We start from the raw sequence: 9999 nt of genomic DNA on the forward strand, positions 1-9999 counted from the left end.
TTTTTTTTTATGTTTTAATGATCTGATATAAATGATGCACTTTGAGGGTAACCATAGCAACCAGGGAGTCTTTCGGCCATTTTGTACATATTTGTGTTTTTACATTGGACACACATTTTGATCCATAAACATGACAAAGATGTCAAAAAATAATCTGCACACACAAACCAACAGTCCCATAATTACTAAACCCCTCCAATGTATGAAACAATTCTATTACAGTTTAAAATGAGAAAAAAAAAACTGTAAAGACGAGTGAGACTGATGAGTCTGAAACATGTCAGTACTGAGCTCCTGTTTTCACCTGATGTTTGTTATAAAATCTTTTTATTTCTGAACAGTAAATCCCCCAGAAGAAACTAATGAAGTGAATTGTCCACTCAATAGTATTTAATGTTTTACTGACACTTATCTAATGACACATATCTGCTGGGAATTATAAACTGTAACAAATATCTATAACACACATTTTATTCATGGCTACATTTCATTCATGGCTGTGTTTGATGGGATTTTATTTTCTTTAATGAACCATTTATTGAATATGTGAAAAGATTTCAAATATTATTGAAGTATTCAAAGATTTATTTTAAATATATTTCAATAAATGGATGAAAAGAAATCTGGTGCAATCTAGTTCAGACAGTTTAAACTGTACAGTAAACAGCAGAGAGTCAAAAAGTGAAAATCTTACATTTTCCATGACACAAGTTGGATGTTTGGCTCGTGTCAGTTTAAGAAAATCTTTGGTCCTTCTTAGGGTGGAAAAAATCTGCAGTTTGAGCGTGATTTTCAGAGGAAATCGCTGATTTCAACTTGAGAACAACTTTCTGTGGCTTTCTGAGAGTTTGTTTGAGTTGAAATGATGATCTGATATGAATGATGCACTTTAAGGGGAACCATGGCAACCATAGAATGTTGCACGACCATTTTGTAGACAAGTTTTTACAGTCTCCTCTCACCTCTAAAGTTTACTTTCTTTATAAACAATACAGAGAGGATCAAAGTCAACTTTCTCACACAAATAGATCGCTCCTTGATTAAAAAAAACAACTTAAATATATTGATTATTCTTCCACTCTGATTGTTTATTTGTCCTTAAAAGAAACAAAAAATAACAACACATTTGTAATTCTTCTTGGGCTTACTTCCTACATCAAATAACATCAAAGTTCATGATAAACCTGAAACTAAATGAATGAAATGTAGTCATCATTCTTGTCATTCTGTACAAAGTGAACATGTCCCAGCTCAGTGAGTAACACTGAAGGCTGCTCTTTTTCTTTCAACATGATCTTTAAACAGGAACAGCAACCCCCATGTTCATGAAATCTATCACCAGTTGTCAAAAAAAGTTTGGAAACGTTATTTCGCCCCTTTAATAATACTAATTGGTGCTAATTGTTATTATTATTATTTACAACGAGGTATAACTTGTAAGGATCGTGCATTCATGGATCCTTCCATCCTTTGAATTATTGTATTATTTTGTGTACATTTATGTTCTCCAGAATGTTTTATTGTATTTTGTTAGCTGTTGGTAAATCGATTTAATTGAAATATTCTGAATATGTTATTTTATTAGCCATGGAGCCTAGCTCGCCGTGCACAGCTATTTAAGCTAGTTTACGTGCATGCGCATTAAGGTAGCATACATAACGTACAGCACTTTTATTTAATCTGTGTAGGATCTGGAGTGGACTGGGAAGTTGAAACAGAGTTTTGTCTGTGCTTTCCTTTTGCTAGATAAAAAGTGATCATAAGAATCCACAGCATAATCAATTCACACAACACAACGTAGAAATCCAGCAGTTACATGTGCACTTGATCCACCACTGTGGAGTCTGAGTTCTCCCGATTACACTAGACAAGAATAGAAATTATTTCTATTTTTCATATAGTAAAATCCTAATTACCATTATCTTATACAAGACTGAAGTTCACCTTTCACACGGACATGCCTATATCTTTTTGATCAAAAACCTGCAAGTGAAGATGTGAATTTAAAACTATTTGTTCTTGTTGGTCATGTAAAAAAAACCCACACATGCATAAGCTTTATACTGTACAATGTATGTTTATTCCTCAGTCAGGCTGTTGATCATATTCATGTTCATATCCTTCCAAGTCGTTGTAAATCAAATCTACGTGCTGCTCCTGACAGCTCTGCACCACCTGCAGGACTGCAGCGAGGCGACGGTCCAGAGCAGAGAGATGTGCTTCAGACAGCAGGGGGGCCCCTCCAGCTAGAGGGTCCTGGAGAAGGGAGTCCCGCATGACATCACTCAGACGGAAGCTTGTGAGGGACAAGAGGCGCAAGCGGAGGAGTGTGGAGCGACGGATCCTACAAGTATAGGTACAGAGAGTCATTATGTTGATGCACAAAGAACATACCCTCTTAAAAACTTGGAACAGTTTTTGAAGGTTTGATTTCTTTAGACCTTTTTTTAAGGTGCAAGGCACTCAACTAGCCTTTTGAGTTCTGTTTTACCTGCAACACTGTTTCAAAGGAGCCAGAATAGATGGCTCATCCTGAGAGTGGCGCCCAAACCTGGAAGACATTATCCACAAAACCTTCAGTCAAAACAAAATAATATATGCTGCGTCAGTGTCCAAAACATATCAGAAGTGAGACGCATGTCAAATACTTAGCATGCTGTTGCTCCCACGATAACAGTGACATAATGACAACATTAGTAATAGTACTCACGCCCGTCCATTATCCAGGTGTAGCAGGAAAGTGTCATTGCCAAATTCTTCAAAGGTCTCATAGTGATGTCTGTCCATGTTGCCTTTGAATGAGAAACAAATCAATGCCTTAACAAGCGAGATTCTCTGATTTTGTGTTTTCTTTTAAATTCTCGTATCTGTGACTCTTTAACTAGAGGTCGGACCTGTAAGCCCTCTTAAGCTGCAAACAAACTGACTACAGGGTTGACATTAAAACAAAGAGACTGACTCATGAGGAAGTCCAGTATGGCCATGTCTATGAGATCCACCAGTCTGGTGCCGTGGCTGTAAGGAGGTGTCTTTTTCACCGTGTCACAGTAGGCAGCGTCCTTCTCCCACCTGGACACAACAGAAGCAGAGCAGAGTCACGTTAACCTAAGCTCCTGCAAACATGCATGCTAAAAAAAATAAAATGCACAACTAACATGTTGGAAAATAATCTTTAGAAATATACTGAGGGTTGTCCAACAGAATTCCAATTGCACACTTCTTAATACACAAACGATAAAGTCTCTATGTTGTCATCAATATTGTTTGCACTGACATTAAAAAGTGTAAGGTGAGCTTAAAATATTTCATGCTGCAGTTCTCCCTCCACACCACTGGAGGTCACTAATGACTCACAAAAACACAGCAGCAATGCAATGCAATAAAAAAAAAACACTCATTTGAAATTGAAAAAACTGAATATTTAAAGCAGACAGGATTGTTTCCAATGTTCTTCCCAAGAAACAAATGTATAGATTGCTGCCAGTCCCCAAAGATAAACTTTTTCATCACTAATACATATACTCTGAAAATTAGTAATGACAATCAAAAAGAGACTGTACTGATAGTTTACCTACTTTGCTAGCTTTTTGCGGCTGTAGGCGCGTCTCCATGGTGACCTCCAGGACCTGCGAGGAGCTATGGTGAGGTCAGGTAGCATGGCCGCCAGGGAAACCTCCAGCGCATGGGGCTGGCCGCAGACTGGGTGCTCTGATGAACAGTAGTACTCACACTGGCCATAGAAACATATGTTCCCAGCTGGAGGCAGTCAGAGAGATGACAGGTTGAGAGTAGCGGTTGGTTAGTTCGTATGGCCAGTGTATGTCAATGTGTCAATCAATTGTTTTTTATTTATAGAACACCAAATCGTAAGAAAACGTATCTCAGGACACTTCACATATATAGAATAGACCTAGACTGTAAATACTCATCAGTATTGTTGGTTTGTTTAAGATCCCCATTACAGTAGCTACTCTTCCTGGGGTCTCCATATCTTTGACAATATTTAATTAGTTAGAATACATAAAAACACATCCATAACATTCATACTCACAGTACAACAAAACACATGACATAACCAATACAACAAACTCAAAAACTGTCTTAACACAGACAGAAGCTCTGCATTAATATTTTTCACTTAAATAGTTGAGAACAGAAAAAGGAAAGTACATGGCAACTAAATCACAAGAAAAAATTGGATGGATAGCTTGAAATTGATTTAATATATTGAAGAACGTCAAAAATAACCTTTAAAGAGCAGCTATCATAGATATGAACAAACTGAAATTGATCTGATGAATAACATTTAAACCAGCTTAATACAGTTCTTAAAATGCCAACTACAATGTCTGGTCTCTGTAACGGGATGCAGTGGTCAATTCAGCACTAAGATACAACAGGACGAGCATTCAGAGAGAGTCCTTCACAAGGAAGATCACATGACATTTTCTGGAAGACATCAATGTATGGTGATTAACTTTACCTGGGGAAGTGAAGAATGTCCTGGACAGCCTGTTGTCAGTAGTGATCTCTCTGATCTCTGTGGTGACGTTGATGAGTCGACCAACCACTGGAGGTATCCTGTTGAAGCCAAGCACTCTGGGATAGAAGGGAATAAAAATCCAAAGTGGTAAACAGAACGCAACAGCAAGAATTAACATCCGATGGAATGAGTGAGGAAAAAAACAAGTAGAAGAATCTAACAGCAGCCCTCTATTGTCTTATTAACTCACTCTTTACTTGTTTCCTTTTTGACCTAAGCGTTCTAACAGCTTCGTCACAGAATACACCATATTCACACAGCAGCCATTTTCCCTTGACAATGTGCTCAGGGTACGACTTCTGTCTTTAATGTTGTACACCATGTAGGTGTAGGGTAATGTAAAAGTAACGATTGCACTACTTATTGATAAATTAGCAACTGAAAAGTAAAATGATCATGAAGATCTGAAAGATTGGACCATATTTGCTACAAGGACACATTTGATAACCCTAAGCCAACATTAGAAAACGGCTAATGATAGTATGTTAGCATCTAAAGATATTAGATCAGCTAGGTAGTCAATTCCTTTCAAATATTTTGTTTTTTTTAGCTTGGAGTAGATTACTTTCCTGTTGTGTTGTTTTTACACTTTCTGGCTAATGCTAGCTAGAAAGTGGTTTAAATTTAATGGTAGCTGTTTTCTGCCGGTAGGCCACCAAATCGGTTGTTTTAACTTGAAATATTACCACATTTCCCTCTGCATTGTCAATGCACGTTGTGTTTTCAGTTGTTAGATTCACTTAAAAAAAAAAAAAAAAAGCAGAAAGACATTATGACAGCATTTAAGTTTTCCAACCTGAGTATGATGTCAGAGGGAAATGGCTTCTTTGTGAAAATAGTTTATTCAACAGGACAACTGACTCTGTACCTGTCAAGGTGAAAGGCAGCGATCTCTGCGTTGTGTCTTTCAAAATCTGAGAAGTAGAAGAGGTTCACGTCCGTCTCCGCATCTCTAGCTTGTCTATGTGGGAAAAAAAGAAACACACAAACGTCAACACAGTTCATTAGGTTATGTAATTAACATTTTTTCATCTGATCATATCATTTAAATGAAGCGTGGCATCCTCCAGTGGATTGAGAAAGAATGTTTTTACTATTGTGGTACCAGAAACATTACTGAAAAAGGTATAGCCTATCAAACGTTTAATTGTGTATGCAATACTATCAAACATAATATCACAATACCAGGCTTTTATTTCTTCTCCACCACCTTTATACTTTAAGAGAAGATGAATGCTTTGCTTTGTTGCTTTATAAGAAGCCTCTCGACGTAAATCAGTGTTGAACAGGAACACCAAAAACACTCTGATAGCTCGACTTTCATCAGTCAATCACATGTTGGCAGTCACAGTGGGGTCTTACCTCATGGGTTTCAGCAGAGCTTCTCCATAGTTTGGGAACGAAATGAGAAGTTTGAGCTGCGTACCTCCTGTCTTATGAACTAAAAGACATGCATAAAGGGAAGAGTAAGTCATCATGAGAAACACATATCGGCCATATTTGAATTAGGTATTTGTGGTGTTAATCCAGAACTGCACTGTATAGATCTGTAATACTGTGCATCACAACGGTTTCTCCATTTGGTGGCATCTTACATAATTATACAGCACTGCAGCCAGCTCTTCCAGTTTGGACGTGGATGGAATACTTCAAATATTGGCCTGATGGAAACAGTTTTATTCTCCCCATAATGCATTATTCATGTAAATAATAATGAATCATTTTGAGATCCTGAATGTCTCTGTATTGATTGTTTGGCAGTAATTGTACTCTTGCAGCACTGAAGGCAGCGAGAACTGTGTCATAAGCTTGTTTGTAATTTTGATACATTGTCGATGCATCTGTGAGTTGCACAATGAGACACATTCTTATGTCCCAAAAACAAAACATGAGCTGACTCACCCACACTTCAGACAACTGGCTCTGAATCAAAACATTAGTTATTTTCAAGTCAACAAGATACGTACATGTTCAGGTCCAGACACTCAGAGCAACAGACTGCTGGTTGTTTCATACCTGTTTCTAACTCGTTTTAGAAAGCAATTTATTTACGCTCTGCGCTAAATAATTTAAAAGATATTTACACTGTAATTGAGGTTTAAATGTGAAGAAGAAAAGGATGAAAGCATTAAAAACAAAACAGTCTGTAGCTGAGAGAAGCATTTAATCTGCGGCGTATAACACAAATCTCACTGCATTATTCATCCTGCAATGTGCTGAACACAGACACGGTGTCTGAGAGGAGAAAACACAAAAAGAACATGTGCATGTGTGGATGCTGGGACGTTGTGTTCATGCCCCTTTGTTTCTGTGCGGTGTGGGGTTTAATGGATTTTAAAAGTTTAGTAGGATTATATCTATGACCTTATCACAAAAATAATGTGAGCTGCAGATTTAAGACATTAGGTTTTCTGTGATATAACATATCTGCCTTTTCTTTTCATAATCTCGATAGTACTGACATCACCGGTACATTAGACTGAGAATTTTGTTAGAGGCTGTTATTGGTGTAAGTTATTTGTGATACTTTATATACAGAGCAGGTCCAAGCTGTAAACATTTTGAGCGAACCAACATTTATCTACTAATGAGTAAACACTTGACAAGAGGGAAAAAGTTCCTCTTAACATAAAGAAACCTGAAGCAGAAGCAGACCTGATGATGAACAATGAGCAGCCATATAGCTTGAATGAATGAGCTGAGAGAGAGCGAGATAGAGAGAGGGCCAGAAAGAGATGGATGGATAGGTAAACCGACAGAGAGACGGATTGAGGACATGAAGACAGACAGGAAAACATGCACAGACAAATAGGAGATAGACAGACAGGGTGTGGGAGAGATGTACATGGAGACAGACAGTGAGACAGAGACACACAGACAAATGGATACATGGACAGACAGACAGACAGGGAGATGAACAACAACAATGACAGACGCAGTAGAGTTGCCTGAAATAGCTATTTAAAATATGTCTAACATTTGTCATAAAACTATCATAATAGTAAATTAAATATAACCCAAAATAATAAGTTCAATAGTGCAAATGTTCATATTTGTGTCAACCTTTCAACAAATTCAAATTCAAACTCATATTCATAAACAGTCAACAATGAATGTATGCCTGTCCGCACCTGCATCAATGTTTTCTTTCTCTCTACCCAAAACAAGAAGTCTAAGACCAATATGGCTAATCAACACAGAGCTGAGTCATCCAGCCTTTACTCTTTTATTCTGTGTGAATTTGTTTTCAATAGTCACTATTTTCATAGATCAGTGTGAGTCTAAGCTGCAGTATGTGTACATGAAGACATTTCATCCTAAATGTGTGACTTTGTGTGGACGCCTGTCTCAGTACGTACCCTCCTCTGTTCTAAAAATGAACTTTGGCACAGTTTACTGTATTCACTGAGAGAAAACTTGAGTGAATACTCTGTGTTGCCTCTGGCTCTCTTACAGAGCGACTTGTTTGTATAAAGAGATTAGAGTTTGAGTGAGAAAGCTGCATGTTTGAGGCTTCTGAAATGTGTCAGAGAGGGAGAATCATAAAACAAGAAGGCGTTAGCACTATAAGGACAAGTCAGGCTAAATATCTGGGCAGTTTCTGGTTTTATTTTTTTTGTGCAGTATTATGATCTGGGATTAAATATTGTGTTTTATCTGTGTGGCCTTGAACCCCATGAGACAAAACTAACGGACAGAACTATAACAAACCAGGATAGTTGCACAATTTAGTGCATGTGTATGTAAAGTACTCGTGTCCGGCTGACACTTCAGGATCTTTTTTTTTTTTTTGCAGAAGATAAAAGGCAGAGTAATAAATGAATCTTTCACCTTCCTCTAACACCTCTTCCTTCTATCTGGTTCCTTTCCCGGGGCCTGTCTTCTCTGTTTCTGTCCCCTCCCCCTTTGATCCTGCCCCCCCCCCTCTCATTGGTTTACCAGCACCGAGGATTTTCTGTGTTGCCAGATAGTGAGTCAGCTGGGCCAGGTTGGGGTCCTTCCTGTTGTACAGCTCCCAGCGAGAGATGCCCAGGTGGAACCTCAGCCAAGGAGGGTGGGTCTCCACGTCGTTCGTCCAATTGACTTTGTCGTAGCCTTCCTCCTGACTGGAACTCTCCCTGCAGGAGGGCGAGTAGAGTATTAATGGGAGTCACACTGTTCAGAGAGTTACCCATACAGCTTACTGTATGCAGATGGGTTTAAGCATATTCTTTCTAATGGTGACCTAATTTGATGGTGCCACAAAATGATGAAGTTGCAACCATGGTGACCGTAGTAGCTACCTTTAGTGAAAATGTGGTCGGAATAAGAAACAACAACAACAAAAACAACATAACGTTGGCCAGAGAGCTCGCTGAAATAGAGGCTAATTATATAATTAGTTAAGTAACTTCAAACAAAGTTATTTTGGCTCTCAAAGCCCACAGCCACAGTAATAACATGAATATAGTTATGTATAATCTAGTGGACATTTGAATGATTTATATATGTTCTCCAGCAGTTTCACTCACCACTCGCTATCACTATTGATGGCGTCTTCCCTCTCTTCCTCACTTACTGATTCTTTTGCATGTTCATTTGTTTTAACCCGTAGCAGCCAATCAACTTCTTGCAGCTCAGGGCGTGGCAGGTTGTACAACGGGTGCTTGAACAGCGCCTCCAGTTTAGAACGGCCTTTGACCTTTTGAATCCCTTTTCCTGGTGCAGTTAGTTTCTTTTCACTGGCGTTGTCGAATGAGTCTTTCTCTTTAGGGTGCAGAGCTTTGGCAATCAGCTTGTGATTCTCTTCATTCTGGGGGATTGTGGGTAGTTTGTGTGAAGAAGAGGCAGCTGACGAAGAGGAGGAGTGGGAGATAGACTGATCATCGGTTCTTTTAATGGTGGACGTGGAGGAGGTGGGAAGGACGCAGGCTGTCTGGAGGACAGAGAGACAAAAAATTGCCAGAAGGAGGTGGACAGCGAGGGACAAACCCGCCAGAACCAGATAGATGGAGCGAGTGGATCGGCCCGGGTTCAGTCTCATCATGCTGGAGGAGAGAGAGGAAACAATACAGAGACAGAAAGAGAGAGACAGAGAGACATTTAAAATCCAAACAAACCATGAAGCCCTGCCAACCCTTCAAACGTGATCATGATGAAACGTTTTCTGATCGTTGCCTTGCACTTCTACAACATGCAGGATTGAACCAAATAAGAAAAACACCAGCTGAATACAAATGTTTCCTTTGAAGTAACTGAGTTGCTCACTAAGGCAGCTGTATTAAGGTAGATTGCAGATTCGAAACCTGTAGAAGAGGCCTTGCATACTAAGTTAAAAATGAATACACACAAAACACAAAAGCATTTCGTGTTGCAAAGGAAACACTTTCTGGCATCATATATATAGAAAAGTTGCTGGAATGGAATTGTTCTCAGGAAGATAGTTTTCTCCTCATTTATTCTAGCAACTCTGTGAA

At 38.8% G+C, this 9999-nt stretch overlaps 1 protein-coding gene across 1 annotated transcript; it reads right to left on the bottom strand.

The window, feature by feature from the left end:
- Positions 1-1944: 1944 nt before the first annotated feature.
- Positions 1945-9569, bottom strand: fam20cl (family with sequence similarity 20 member C, like). Its single transcript, XM_061026991.1, has 10 exons — positions 9055-9569; positions 8483-8661; positions 5906-5984; positions 5412-5504; positions 4484-4599; positions 3576-3756; positions 2960-3069; positions 2711-2792; positions 2492-2551; positions 1945-2344 (listed from the first exon to the last, which is right to left on the bottom strand). Exons 1-10 carry the CDS (start codon positions 9567-9569, stop codon positions 2086-2088), a joined length of 1674 nt encoding a protein of 557 aa, XP_060882974.1. The 3' UTR covers positions 1945-2085.
- Between the last annotated feature and the right edge of the window lie 430 nt (positions 9570-9999).

The sequence above is a fragment of the Labrus mixtus genome, chromosome 20 (genome assembly GCF_963584025.1).
Source record: "Labrus mixtus chromosome 20, fLabMix1.1, whole genome shotgun sequence".
NCBI classification, from domain to species: Eukaryota; Metazoa; Chordata; class Actinopteri; order Labriformes; family Labridae; genus Labrus; species Labrus mixtus.

What these genes read in the sequence shown, in the direction of transcription:
- fam20cl (XM_061026991.1), bottom strand. Translation starts at nt 9,569, where the DNA reads ATGATGAGACTGAACCCGGGCCGATCCACTCGCTCCATCTATCTGGTT. An exon ending in AGCCGCAAAAAGCTAGCAAA is followed by an intron (nt 3,070 to 3,575) that starts GTAGGTAAACTA and finishes TGTTGTGTCCAG; the next exon opens with GTGGGAGAAGGACGCTGCCT. An exon ending in CCTTTGAAACAGTGTTGCAG is followed by an intron (nt 2,345 to 2,491) that starts GTAAAACAGAAC and finishes CTATACTTGTAG; the next exon opens with GATCCGTCGCTCCACACTCC.